The 15,065-nt window shown below is 46.1% G+C and overlaps 1 protein-coding gene across 1 annotated transcript in view; it reads left to right on the top strand.

Moving 5' to 3' along the window:
- The window catches only part of LOC144769376 (uncharacterized), a 155,728-nt gene that overhangs the window by 7,975 nt on the left and 132,688 nt on the right, over positions 1-15,065 (top strand). The window contains exons 2-4 of the mRNA XM_078653434.1: positions 10,021-10,281; positions 11,594-11,932; positions 12,670-12,764. Coding sequence (XP_078509560.1) covers positions 10,039-10,281; positions 11,594-11,932; positions 12,670-12,764 — 677 coding nt within the window. The 5' untranslated portion in view covers positions 10,021-10,038. The remainder of the gene's footprint in view (positions 1-10,020; positions 10,282-11,593; positions 11,933-12,669; positions 12,765-15,065) is intronic.

The following is a 15,065-nucleotide window of genomic DNA, read 5'->3' as shown; positions in this document are numbered from 1 at the left end:
AAAGAAACCAAGCCTCCAGCAGCCCGGGAAATCCCCCTGCTTTTGTTTTGATTTGCACAAGAACTCCTGGAGTCCAGAAAGAACTGTTAGTTCTTAGTGACGTCTTATGTCCAACCTTACGTCAAACCCGGCACCTTCCAGGTATAAATATACCAACGTTGCCTTAAGCAGACACACGGTAGTTTTGAGCAGAGCGGCTATCTACTTGCCCGAAGCCCAGCTGATGCGAGAACCGAAGGAAGCCGACCCTCCCCTTTGACGCACTGAGAGAGACGCTGTCTTTTTCTCCAGCCGAGAAAATCCAGCTCCGGTGTTTCCAGTCACCCTTGCGGCTTGCGGGTTGCTGGGAGATCGAGTCCTGAGAGAGAGATACAAGACCTCCTACATTCTATTACCAAGGTACGGAGCCGACTAAACCCTTAAGAGCATTCTTGATTCAGATTCTTGGCAAATAACCAACTTAACTTAAACTGCAACTTACTTACTCCTTCCCAAGTATTAGGCTTAGGTCAGGTACACCGGGGTAGGTGTATCTTAGAAGCACCAGTTGAGTTCCTTAGTCAATGTTTTTATGTATGTATATATTTTATCCATTTTAAAGTATCATATGGCTAAGAAACCATACCCATGCTTTTACAGTATTATTTCATAATACTCCTTTTACTGTACGCACTTTACTTTATGATAAGTATTGCAATTGTGGCAACTCACTTCACTTGCATGAGAAAGAAGACTGCCCCATAAATAACACCTTTTATTGAAAACGCCTGTCTCTCTATTTCTCTGCACTCCTGGTGAAACTAAGTATGCACGATTGACTGAGTGAAATAACTGTCTATTGTTTTCACACGACTCTAGAGATATACTCTTTATTCTGAGGGAGCAAAGTTGTCATGTATATGCGGTTGTCAGAAACTAATCCCTTCTTGTCTAAATCAGGAGAGTTAACTCTTTCCTGAACATTCGAGAAAGTTTCTAGTGACCTCTGAGCTAGCTGGCAAAACTAATTAAGTCTAATATAGTCAGTAGAGACCTAGATGACCTCAGTCCTACGTCTACACTGCTGTTTATATTATTCCAATGCGCAGAGCCTATTGGGAATATAGGAACTACACTACACCCCGTGTGAACCCTGAGTGGTACACTGTGGTATATCCAAATCTATTGAGGCATGGGGTTTTATTACCCAGGAGAGGAGTCTCCTGTAGGAAAAGGATGTCTGCTACGCTGCGTTTGGCCTGCCAGAGAATGGTGCCCCTTTTGATTTTGTTAAGCAGCCCTCTAACATTTCAGGAACCTATGTTTAATTCACCCAGGTGGGGAATATGTGCGTGTAGGGTCATTTGCCGTCTGTGTGGATTGCTATCTCAGTTCCGTTTGCGAAGGTGTGATGTGGTGTCTGTGTTTGATATCTACACCAATATTAACCTGATAGGACTGAACTGTCCCCTCCCTCCAAACCCCACTGCCAAACTTCCACCAACAAGGAGTATCTGGCGCGGTGGAGAAGTGGGCGGGGCCCCAACAGGTGATCCCGGATATCTCCGCCAAACATACACAAACATCCCAAAACAGCTAAACATAACAGTTGAGGGGCGATGCAGTTCCTTGGGTTGCCCCCAAGCCAAACTGGTTCTCCCAGCGGTTACGCATAAAGGGGTAAAGTGCTGCCGTCGGCTAGGGCCACAGGCCAGAGAAGCGGTGGCAGTTGGTTGACATTATATTATTATTATCTTAGAGTTACCCCTCTTCTGTCTTTTTCTCTGCGATCCTTGTGAGTACGATTGTCGGGGTGTGTGGTTTGAGGATCATTGGCTCATCTGCTCAGGCGAAGATTGCTTCGGGAGTATCAAAGAATTATGTTTTTGAGTTTTTTGTGACCCTCATCAAGCTGGGTAAAGCAGCATGTAGGATATGTTAAGTTCCCGAAGCCTGTGTCTGGCGGCTGTAAATGACTGGCGCTGTTGCTGCACCAGTCTAGTGTTGTCCGGGAAGATCATAATGGGCTGTGATTCAAAAAGCAGCTGGTCCTTGTGGGTTCTTGCAAACTGTAAGATGGAGTCACAGTCGGCATAATTTAATAGTTTGGTAATCACCTGTCTCAGGCGTTCACTGGGGGAGGCTTTTTTGTCAGCGCCCAGTGGGTTCTTTCTACTACAAAGCAGGAGGACAGGGAGTCTTCTGGTAGAAGGGTTCTCAGCCACAGTGTAAGAAAACTGCCCATGGATCAGCACTTGCCCCCTCCAGAAAGCCAACAAAGCTCAGGTTGTTGCGCCGAGATCGGCCCTTTGCATCTTCAACACGGGACGCCAGCTCCTGGGCAACAACTGTGAGCTTGTTCACCTTCTTTTGTAGGGAGGCCACGGTATCCTCAACGGTGGAGACCTGAGTCTCTGCCTCTGTGATACTGTGTACTGCCTTCTGGGGGTTTTGGCGCAAGAATGAGACCTCAGGCCACACAGCTCCGATCTTCTCATCAAGGGTATCTCGTGCCTGGGTGATCACCGCCAGCAGTGCTGCATTGTCGGGGACTGGACAACCAGTGTCACCTCCCCTGAGCTGCCAGGAGTAGTAGCAAATTGGTCCAGAGTACTCTGCTTGGGCCCACCAGTTTGTCCTTGCCCATGCTGGATGGTGGGACACCAGGGGGGAAAAACACTGCAGAAAGCCTTCCCCTTCGGGCAGTGGCGGTCCCGCACCCGTGCAGGCCTCTACGTCAGGATAGTATGTCCAGCGACGTCAGTTGGGCAGTTCTTCTGAGGCGCCTCAACCGACACCCCCCAGGGCCTCACGGAATCCGGCCATCCCGGACCACAAGCCGCACCAATCCTAGCTTGGCCGCTTCTGCAGCCCTAGGAGGCCGGCCAAGTAGACCGTGTAATGGAATCAGACTCGCCAGACCGCCAGCTGCCCCAGTTCGTCCACTCCCCTCGGGGTCCGAGGCTGCCACCCCTCTAGGTTGGAGCCGCGTGACAGGGGCGTAGCCGCCACCTACAGGTTGGTATTAGGTGTCCCAGTCACTCACTCAGCTATGCTCTGCTACTCCCCAATCTTATTTATCTTCTGTGCGGCAAGTTGCTAGGGCCCTTTCCTTCTGGGCACCATCCGTACTCCAGATGGGGCCTGCTAGGCACCAGGGGGCCAATGTTTCCCCTGGCACCTTCAACTCCCAGGCGCGCTCCACATGAGCAGACGAGGTTGCTGGGGCCCTTTTTCTTCTGAGCACTTGCCTGCACTCCAGATGGGGCCCACTCGGCACCAGGAGGCCCAATGTTTCTTGTGGCTCCCTCAGTCCCCAGGGACCCTCCGCACGGGCACACTAGGATGTTGGGGCCCTTTTCTTCTGGGCGTACTCCCGCACTCCAGATGGGGTCTTTCCGATTCCCCAGGCCTCAATCACAATATGGTGGAGGGGCGGTAGGGCGTGGCCCGGTCCAGCCCGACTTCGGTTTGTGGTTCGGACCTCAGCCGGGCCCCCTCGCATTACTGTACGATTCGGCTGCCGGTATCCACTGCTCTCGCTCCCAGGCCAACCGAGGCATGCAGGGAGTCTCACCGCCAGTCGCTGCAGTGCAGCAGCATGGCCCAGGCCCTCAGGCACCGCCGCTTACCACACCCAGCTGGTATCATGACCTCTCGGAGTATCGCCAAGTGACAGCTCTGCAGTAATCCATAGAATGGCGGCAGCGCGAGCCAGGCCGCAATCACACGTCCGTATCACGCAGCCCTGTCCAGTCTCTGGGCCACCGTCGCCGCACAAACCGTAGCTCGGCCCAACCTCTGCGACCAGCGTTGTTTGTATATATCGCTGGTATCCAGATTTATGGAGGATTCCGATGGATTCTGGCTTGGGCGGCCAGAGCCTGAACCCACTTACACTCTTAGAATTGAACTTTTGCATTGTTATGTGGTCTGCTTGGTTGTCTGTCTTTTTTACAGATTATGGATAACATTGTACTTATCATTTTATTGCAGTGCTATTTCTATTCACGTTTTATGTACATACAGATGCTTTATCAAAAATTATGCACATGTTATCTTTAGTAATTGTGTTTGTATCTTGATTTTATGCGCACCTTTGGTATGCTGATAAACTTTTAAAATCTGAAACTGGTTTCCCGGTGCCCTGGGGCACCCTCTTCCCTGTAGTCATATCCACCGATTGGACAGCCTCCTCCTCTATAGGAGTGTGTAGGAGCAAACATTGTTGGGGATCATGCATGTCTCATGCTCCACTGGTACCTGCAATGGTTTGTAGTTGGCTAGGGGGGTCGGGGATCCTCCGCACCACCAGATTTTGTCCATTGCCAATCTGCACCCTTCCCCTGGACTAAGTGTGTATCCAACACCCAGGCCTCTTAATTGTTATATACGATAGTTACCTTTGAAAGATCCTGATGCAATCCTTTGCTTGAGAAAACATACCTAAAGAAAGTTAGTTCTCTTTTGTCAAATTCGCATTTGTCCACGTTTAGAGTTAGACACACTTCAATCAAACTAAACACATTTTTTAAAGCCTTATCGTGTTTTTTCTGATTCTGATCATAAAGAAAAAAGTTATCGCTAAAATTAAACCAGTTGTTACTGGTCTGATTAGCTTCAGGATAGTTTATTGGACGAAATTCCAAAATTCAGTCTCTTACATTGAAATAGTTCCATATGAGTTGAAAAAATCCAATTTAAGTTGGAGATACGATTGGTCGAGGTCTGCTTTTGAAAAATGGCAGCTCCAGTCAAACAAATTTTGTCTCTGAGTAGTATGTCTGAATTTTCTCATCCAGTTGTTATATTGACCTGGCTCATGTCTAAACAAATGCAGATTCTGTTGGCTCCTATTTTGGGCACAACCACTAAAGCCTTAGAGCCCAACCTAGCAGGCTCTACCCGCCATTAAAGGCCCGTTCCAGCGCTAAACAAGGGAGCGGGCCTTTTTTAATGGCTGGTAGAGGCCACTTGGAGTGCTCCAAAGCTATTAGAACATTTTGCGCCAAGAGGGCTGAATGTTCTAATTAGTAAAAACAAAGGCCTCTCCGTGAAGCCTTTGTTCACAGCAGCAGCTGTGATAGTAAAACAACATTGGAATGCTACTCTACGGACTTCTACATGCCAGTAGAAGCCCAAAACCACTCCACTGTCTATAATGGAGTGCTCAACATTCCAATGTTCAAATATTGGAGAGACCCAGGTTGTTGGCCAAAAGATATACTCAAATATGTCTTGATCCTCTTCAACCTGTATTTGCAAATAAATTGGTACCCTTCGCTGATTCGAGTTAGCTATTCAACAAACACCTTCCTTTGTATACAGCATCATTTGCATGCCTTTTAGTTTGTCAAATAATTGTTGAAACTCCAGTAGTTAAATTACATGTCATAGGTACTCAATCAATCAATCAATGATACCATTTGTATAGCGCGCTACTCACCAGGAAGGGTCTCAAGGCGCTTGGGGGAAGGGGTCTGCTATTGCTCGAACAGCCAGGTCTTGAGTTGTCTCCTGAAGGCGAGATGGTCCTGGGTCAGCCGAAGGTGGATGGGAAGGGAGTTCCATGTCTTGGCCGCCAGGTAGGAGAAGGATCTGCCTCCGGCGTTGGCTCTTCGGATGCGTGGTACGGCGGCGAGGGCGAGGCTAGTAGAACGTAGCTGACGGGTGGGCGTGTAGAAGGTCAGGTGGTCGTTGAGGTACTTGGGGCCCAGGTCGTGGAGAGACTTGTGTGCGTGGGTGAGGAGCCTGAACGTGATCCTCTTGCTGACGGGGAGCCAGTGCAGGTCCCTCAGGTGGCCGGAGATGTGGCTGCATCGGGGGATTTCCAGGATGAGTCGGGCGGAGGCGTTCTGGATGCGTTGGAGTCTTTTCTGTAGCTTGGCTGTGGTTCCGGCGTAGAGGGTGTTTCCGTAGTCCAGTCGGCTGGTGACGAGTGCCTGGGTGACCGTCTTCCTGGTTTCGGTTGGGATCCAGCGGAAGATCTTCCGGAGCATGCGTAGGGTGTTGAAGCACGATGAGGAGACGGCGCTGACTTGTCTGGTCATCGAGAGGGAGGAGTCCAGAATGAAGCCCAGGTTGCGTGCGTGGTCTGTTGGCTTGGGAGTGGTGCCCAGGGCGGGGGGCCACCAGGAGTCGTCCCAGGCGGAGGGCAATGATCCCAGGATGAGGACTTCCGTCTTGTCTGAGTTCAGTTTCAGGCAGCTGTTCTTCATCCATTCGGCGACGTCTTTCATCCCTTCGTGTAGGCTAGTTCTGTTCGTCTCGAGGAAGGCGGCAAGCTGTCTGTTGACGGTCTTCTCGATGACTTTGGCAGGAAAAGGGAGGAGCGAGATGGGGCGGAAGTTCTTGAGGTCGGTGGGGTCCGCTGTAGGTTTCTTCAGTAGGGCGCTGAGCTCGGCATGCTTCCAGCTCTCCGGGAAGGTGGCGGTGTTGAAGGAGGTGTTGATGATGTTCCGGAGTTGGGGTGCGATGGTGGATTCGGCCTTCTTGAAGACGTGGTGGGGGCAGGGGTCAGTTGGAGATCCGGAGTGGATGGTGCTCATCGTGTGGGCTGTGTCTTCGGTGGTCACCGTGGTCCAGGTGCGGAGGGTGGCGGTGGGGGGCATTGGTTCGACGGTAGGGTGCGTGGATGGTGCGTCGAAGCTGTTGTGGATGTCGGCGATCTTGCGGTGTAAGAACGAGGCGAGAGAGTCGCAGAGATCTTGTGAAGGAGTGATGTCGTTGTTGCCGGTGCTGGGGTTGGAGAACTCCTTGACGATGTTGAAGAGTTCCTTGCTGTCGTGGGAGTTGTTGTCCAGTCGTTCCTTCAGAGATTTCTTCTTGGTGGTGCGGATAAGCTGGTGGTGCTTGCGGGTGGCGTGTTTGAGGGCGGTCATGTTGTCTGTGGTCTGGTCGCGGAGCCAGGCTTTCTCGGGGGTGCGGCAGTTCTTCTTGGAGTCCTTGAGTTCGTCGGTGAACCAGGAGGCCTTCTTGCTTCTGGGTCTGCTGGGAGGTTTCTTTAGTGGCGCGAGGTCGTCGGCGCAGGCGGTCCGCCACTGTGTGAAGTTGCGGACTGCTTCGTTGGGGTCCGTTGTGCTGGCGGGTGGGTTCTGGCTGAGGGAGGTGGTGAGCTGCTTGGCGGTGATCTTGCTCCAGCTCCTGTGAGGAACCTGTTGCGGGTGGTGGTGGGTTGTGGTTCTTCTGAAGCTGAAGTGGACGCAGCTGTGGTCGGTCCAGTGGAGTCCGGTGGCGTGGCTGAAGGTGATGTGCTTGCTGGAAGAGAAGACGGGATCAAGCGTGTGGCCGGCGTAGTGGGTGGGTGTGTTGACCAGTTGCTTGAGTCCGAGGTTGGCGAGGTTGTCCAGCAGGGCGGCGGTGTTGCGGTCCTTGTTGTTCTCCAGGTGGAAGTTGAGGTCCCCAAGGAGGATGTAGTCAGCGGAGGGGAGGGCGTGCGGGCTGATGAAGTCCGTGATGTCGTCGCTGAATTGTGTGCGTGGTCCCGGGGGTCGGTAGACGAGGGTGCCCCATCACTTGAGCTGTCATGTTACTTCTTTCAGTAAGTGTATCTCTTCCTTTAAAGAAGTGCTACCATGAGTAGTAATGTCTTGAAATGTGCCTACATTCAGTATTGGATGGTGAGCCTCCCTTTCAAATACATCCACATTGTAAGGTGGCAGAACTGGTTTAGAAATACTTTTTGCATACTCAGTCACACACATGATTTTACTCTACTGTCTATCACAAATGTGGCAAGATGTTGAACCACTTTTAATTAAATTTATGCTATTTTCTTAATTTGCTTTATTTGCATACATTTCATTTGTTCACCTTCAACTTGTCTCGTGTGCAGAATTTTCAGTGATTAAATGTAATCTTGCAGTTATAGTTCTTTCTGACGACGAATCTGCTTCTTCACAGTCTTCCAATCTTTCCATTTGATGAGCATGTTGTGTTATGTTCCTCGGAAACCTGTCCGCTAGCCTTGCACACACTGGCAAATAGGTTATTTTTACCACGTTTTTTATTTTTCTCTCCCAAGGTGGGGCTCATTGCCAAATGTGGTCAAATCATACCGCAGCTGTAGTATAGCTTTTTGCACGTGCCCACTCTGGTTGACACATCACTCATTTGTTTTATTTCTTGTATTCTTTTATTTTCTTTTATTCTTTTATTCTCATGTGAGCCATTTGTAATATCTTTCGCTAAAAAAGGAGTTCTAATAGTAATTTGGTTCTAATGCATTTAAGGGGCATTCTTTAATAATGTGTTATTTCATTGCTTCCTCATTATTGAATTTATGGACTTTACAATGTACCATTAGTTTCCTTAGCTGTGTTGCAAAATCATCCATGATTCATCTATCCTTTGGCAAGCTGTGTTAAAGGTACAACTCTCAAAATCTATGTTCCACTGTGTGAGTCACAACGTTTATGTAGACATTTTAGTATACCCTCATATGTTGGAGCTTTTTCTGATGGATTTTTTACTCAGATGTATTCCGCACCATCTCCCACTAAATTGACGAACAAGTCTAATGATTGTTCATCCATATGTCTTTTACATGTCACCTTCCAATATTGTTTACCTTTTTAATGGCATTTTCCCAATGTGGCAATAGTGTTTGTGATTCACACATGTCCAAAGATGGTGACCTCTGAAATATTGAGCTTGAAATGCCCTACTGTCATGTTATCTTCTATTACATGACTTGAAACAGATGTACTACACTTGCTCACTATGCTCTCATTCCACACACTTAGGGCCAGATGTAGGTAATTCCGATTTACCTACTCTTAAATACCGAATCATACCGATTCGGTATTTAAGAGTAGGTAAATTGGAAGTAGGCAGATGTAGGTAATTTTTATTTTACAATTACCGATTCTGTAAGATTCGGTATTTACCGATTCGGTAGTGCTAATGATTACTCCACCATCCTCTTATAAAACTGTTCAGCCTACAAAGTTCAACATTCCAGGAAGGCAAACACATCCAATTACATACAATCGCGCAGCTGGATGTGTTTTAAAAAAATATATGTATGTATATTAGGTATTCACAATATTACATCTTCATCCTGAGATATATTACTATCAATCTCTAATTTACTTTCATTAACTATACTTACAAATAATTAAGGATTTGTGTTAGCATAAAGGAAAAATATTCATTTTACTTGATAAGATATCTTTTAAAATAACTAAGGGTTGAAGTTAGCAAGGGATATATGAATTGAATTAATAAAAGATCAACAGTAACCATTTAAATGTGATTGTTGGGAAGGTTGCACATTACTATATCATGGTTTACTGTTGGTATTAGGGTTCAGTTACATTTGAATAATAATATACTATACTAAAAATATAAATAATAATGGATTCATTTTAGGGTTAGGATTGAAGACAAGTGAAATTAAACGTTGTTAGTGGTAGGTATAGGTTAACGAATAAAGTCATTCTTAGCACACACAATGAAGAATTGGGTTACAATTACAAACTAGGATAATACGCAACATAAAATTAGAAAGAAGTTGCTGAAAATATAGAGTCAGCATACTGGTGGTCAATTGCACAGGTAAAATATGTTGTAAAGTTATCATTATGATTTAGTGCTCTTCGATTTAGGGTCCTCCAAATAATTGTTGGGCGATGTAGTGGTAAGTGATACAGTAACAAACAACCATATAATTATACCCCCTCCCAGAGTTCCCAACCAATTCGGAAGAAGACAGGGAAACAGACTAAGGAAAGTTTCCTTTATGGTGATTCAGGTACTCGTAGTTCTTGTTATCCCTACTTCCCAACATCCACCATCCATTTTCACAGTTTTCAGATTCTGTATATGTAGTGCAACCATATTTAGCAGCTGGGTGTATCAGGTATTAAAGCACAGTCAAGGCATGGTGCTGACATACATAGAGGGATGCTTTCTGCTCATGCCTGCTGGATGGAATTAGGGAGAGGAAGGACTAAGTGTAGTATGGGATTGTTCTTGAATATTTTGTGTTATTTATCCTCAGTATGATGAAAGATCACTTATGAATATTTTTTTTGTTAGGTTTAGAAGATTGCCACAATGCCGTATGTTGGGTGTCACAGCCCTATACCTGGACATGCAGCCAGGATGACTCTGCATCATTCTTCTGGGATCCTTCCTCTGTTACATGAACTCCGAGCTGAGAATGTCAACTTTCTGCTTGGCTCTTTGGATGGATCGTCTTTGAAGATGGAGTATCTGAAAACATACCTTTCGGACATTCTTTTTGCATTGTCAAACAGGATATATGCAATGTTCAACGTTATCAGCTTCTCGAATAAGGTAACATCTCCAGGCAAATGATTTAGTACAGATCGTTACCAAGGACTGTCAACTGTTCCACATGAGCAACAAACGTCATGGAGAATTGAGATAATTTATGTATCCAGTACATTCCATGGGTCCTCTGGTTATTTCATGCCTGTAACTTTTTCTAATTCATGTGTCACCTTCCCAAGACCAGCAATAATTTCCCAAGACCCTGAAACCTCTGTAGTTCAGCAGTGGCTTGCGAGGTATCTTATACATGTAGAATTTGTTTGTGGTGCATGATCTCTTAAAACTCCATCATTCTCTATGTGATTAAAAGGACGTTCCATATAGCAGAAAATTCCTGGGGCCCAAACGTTGCACACACATGAAACCTATTCAGTTCTGGGCCACACCTAAGAACTGGGCAAGGCAGTTGGTAAAGCACATCTACGTCAAGTATATTTTACGACGCCCCCACTACATGTCGATTATGGCATTGGATCCCTAAGATCTCACACTTAGAAAAGATCCCATGAATAACAGTAGCATATTTTATGGTACTTCTCCTATATTTTACACTTATTGCACATTCACTGGAGTCCATGAGAAATTCATTGGTGCAATATATTACTTGGATCCGTGAGATGTCTCAAAGCTGCCATACATTTCATTGACCCAAACAGTATTTCAATCCAGAGGCCTATTCCATGTCTTCCTGTAGTGTCTCATAACTGCAACACAGTCCACTAAATGTTACTACACCTCACACCAGCAACCATTCCATGGTTCCCTGAGACATATAAGTCTGTTCCCCTGAGCTGTATAATATTTCACTCTTGTAGCTGATACCATGGGGCAAGTAGATATAACAGGGTTAATAGTGTGAAATACGTATATTTCCATTTTAGCGTTGAGTTATCCAAAAAGTCGTCAAAATATCCCACAGATGCAAGAGCTCTTGACATCTTAGAGCTGTATTCCTTTCCACTGAGTTCATTCTGCATACCTTTGTAACTTGTTCCATTGTGCTCCGATATATGTCCATATAAATCTAACGATATCGCTCTTGTGTAACACAGGAAGATACAGTATTTCACACTGATATAACATCCCTGACCCTTTGATGTCAGCTATGTTATACCACTGTAGGATGTTTGGGGCTTTCGAGGCACCAGATCTAGAAGTCCCCAACAGGCCTCTTTTTAGCATCAGTGAATGATCTCACGCCAGGAATTGAAGCTAGATTCTGGAAATAATTTGCATTGGCAGTAAACCATTGATTCCTAGTAGACTTCATACCATGTTGATAAATGTGTGGTCATCTTTTCTTCTTCCCCATTAGATTACTAAATGGTGTAATTGTCCAGTAAGGATTTCTCCGGAGAATGTGGCTGTAGCAGTGTCATGGATTAAGACTCTTCCATCAGATAACGGTGTCGACATTCAGACTGCACTGGCGGAAGCATTTCAGGATCCAGCCTGCCAAGCAGTTGTGTTGATCACGGACACTTTACCTGACCATATGCTACAGGACATTTGTGAACATGCTTCACGCATTGGAAAGGGTCGGCCCCTGCATATCCTACACCTCTCATCCGGGGGTTCTTCAGATGATGGCAGGAGCGGTTTAGTAGGAGCCTTTGAGATGGTCAGTCTCCAACCAGCAGATAATTCCTGTGAGGTAAGTCAATGGAAGGACTTATGAATGATATTGGTTTTCCTGTGCCTTTCTCTTTACTTAAGCTAATATTAATGACAGAGCGAATTCAAGTGGAGATGTTGTCCTGTTCAATCACGCCTTCCATTACAGACACATGTACTTGACAAGTCTCCGAGTTACATGGCATCTCGGACCACTGAGAAGTATTCCTACAGAGATACTAATGACCAAAGATCCTTCATGAGCTTTGTTATGTTAAACATTGTATTAAATATTCTTTTAATGTTATGTTAACGGCTCTTTTAATGTGTGTAAGGCATCCACTGTCTTTGTACTGAGAAAAGTACATACATTTGTACTTTCACAGCCTCTTTAGGAGAAAAGTCGGGTCTCCATTGCCCTTCCACTGCCTTCCACAGGATGGCCATTTACCCACGTTTTTAGGTTTCAGTGAAGAAAGCAAAAGAAGAAGGTACTTTGAGATGGATTTCAGATGAAGATGATAGTGGTGGAGAAGCAGTGTGCTACATTCAGTCTTCGATTTTGGGAACACTTGTGGCCACTGTCTATGGACACAGGGTAGTCACCCACGCCAGGAACTTTATTTTTGTTGTTCTTTTGCATTAATGTTATTATTACAATCATTCATATAAGTAGTAGTGATATTTGTAACATTTTATTATCTCTATGGTTATTATTAATATTATTTAAATATTGGAATCTATATGTAAATTTCAGTGGTTGGTTTTACTCCTTAGGTTTCAGCTTGCCAACCCTCCTGCAGCCTCCAGCACTACAGCCCTCCAGAGACACACACATGTTCTACTCATCTGATGGGTCTTCCTGAAGCACAGTATGTTCAGTACTTGAATTGAGCGTATGCGTTGCCTTCTATTGCTACTCACTTTATACTATGATTAACATTATTCCATTTGTCAAGCTATGACTCTCCCTGAGCCGGCCCCCAGTCTGTCTTACTTCAGTACTTCCACATGTAACCTCTTCCTTTGAATCACCTCTTTTGTTGTGATCTGCTTGCACTCCGATTCCTTGCCGTTTCATAGTATTCAGTGACCAATCTCAGTCAGTTTTGATTTAGTAGCTCACTGCTTATGTAGCACTTGAAAACATAAGGCAATCTTGATCTACTAGTTGACTGTTTACTGAGCACCCTCAGACATCAAGCAGTCCTGGTCTGCTGGCTGACTGCTCACTGAGCACTTCAAAACCTAAGGCATTCTTGATATATGGGCTGACTGCACATTGAACTCTCTCCAACCTTAGCCCGTTTCTCAGCATGTTAACTGGTAAGTTGATACACAATAAACAGTCTCTGACAGTCTCCCCTGCTGATTGACTCGACTCCCTGAACTTTTCCACAGGTAAAACCTCTCATTTCCTGGTTTAGGAGGAATGTCAGTGCCCCTCTTTCCCCAGGATGTAAAGTACATTTAAGGCCCACATTTGTTGTTTTGTGGTCAGCCCATATAGTGTGTTGCTGGTAGGTTAGTCATGAGAGCACAACAAACATAAAACTTAACATTTTGTCCTTTGCTAATTGCTTTGCTTTGGCTTACTGTCTTATATAGAGTAGCGTTTATCTTATTTATAATGTGTATGTGTCCATAGAAAGTGATATATGCTGTTTCAGTGATGATAGGATTATCAACAAATAAAGTGTTACTCTCTAAAGGAATTTTGCATGTGTAAATGAGATTTAGTAGATTTCTGTGGGGCCATTGACAGAAAATTACTTGAACTGAAAAACATGGAGGTTGGCGGTTTTCCTTAGGGGAATTTCATATAATGGTATGATGAATGACGCAAATCAAAACATGTTTTACGTGTCTAGTGTATAGGGTGCTGAGCAGTTTGCTAGGTCTGCAGTATTGTTTAATTAGTTTCCTTTCACCTTAGAGTTCACCAGGGTGGGAGAGATTATGTCAGAGGAGTTGGAGGCAGGCATCACCCTGGAAGAAATGCGGTCGGCGCTATGGATGCGACCCAAGGGCTAAGGAACCTGGGGGGAGGGGTGTGCGGCTTTCCTATTAAGGTCTAGCAAACATTTCCAGCGGCGCTCACACAGAAACTGCTCAAGGTATTCTTAAAGGCTGAGGAGATATGCCAGCTTCCGCTTAGCATGAGCGGAAGGCCTCATCTGTATGATGCCCAAACCGGGTGAAGATGGCTCGTACCTGGCAACATATCATCCTCTGACGATAGTCAACTCTGATGTTAAGATCTTATGTAAATTGTTGGCCAATCCATTGCATCCCGTGATGAGGGAGTGTTTGGGTTCACCCAGATCAGTGCTGCTTCCTGCCAGGCCGCTGCACGACCTTGAACTTGAGGAGGTTGACGCACATTCTGCGTGAGGTGGAGGATGCCCAGGAGGAGATGGCATTGGCTGCGTGGGTCAGGTTGGCGATAGCTAGGGCTATCTGTCACCTCTGTTGTTTGCCCTGGCGATGGAACCATTGGCCATTCAGGTCCAGCGGGTTATGCATGGTTGGAAAATTGAGCTAGAGTGGAGTAGGCATGTGGGGTCTCTTTACACTGACGATGCCCTGTTTTATCTGCAGGCCCGAGGGAGTCCTTGCCGATATTGCAGCAGCTTCTCGAGGACATCGGCGAGGGGTCTGGTCTCATACTTAATAAGGTGAAGTCACTGCTGTTTCAGTTGGCAGCCCTGATGAGTGTCCATGTGTAGCAGCTCCTGGACCTGGGGTTGCGATGGGAGCTAGACTGGTTTCGTTATCATGGAGTGATGGTGGTGTACACTGAGGAAGAGCAATTACATCATAATGTCCAAAAGGATTTTAGCTTTGCTGCAGGAATCGGTGCGGTTTGGAATACTCTGCAATTGCTTTGGCTAAAATGGTGCTGCTACCACGATGTCTGTACACCATTCAGAACTCGCTGTGTCCACAGCAGGCAGGGAATTTTCAGAGGTTGAACTTCCTTCTTACGTCACTCTTGTGGTCGGAGAAGTGGCCTAGAGTGGCTAGAACAAGGTTAATGAGGGGACATATGGAAGCGGGGCTGGAAGCCCCGAACCTGGAACTTGATTATTTTACGTCCCATCTGCAGCACGCAGCCCACTGGCTGGTTGAGGAGGACAACTTGGAAAATACTTTTTGGCAGGAATGGTGGT

This window comes from Lissotriton helveticus, chromosome 1_1 (assembly GCF_964261635.1).
Source record: "Lissotriton helveticus chromosome 1_1, aLisHel1.1, whole genome shotgun sequence".
NCBI lineage: Eukaryota > Metazoa > Chordata > Amphibia > Caudata > Salamandridae > Lissotriton > Lissotriton helveticus.
This window is presented reverse-complemented; position numbering and strand designations above follow the sequence as displayed.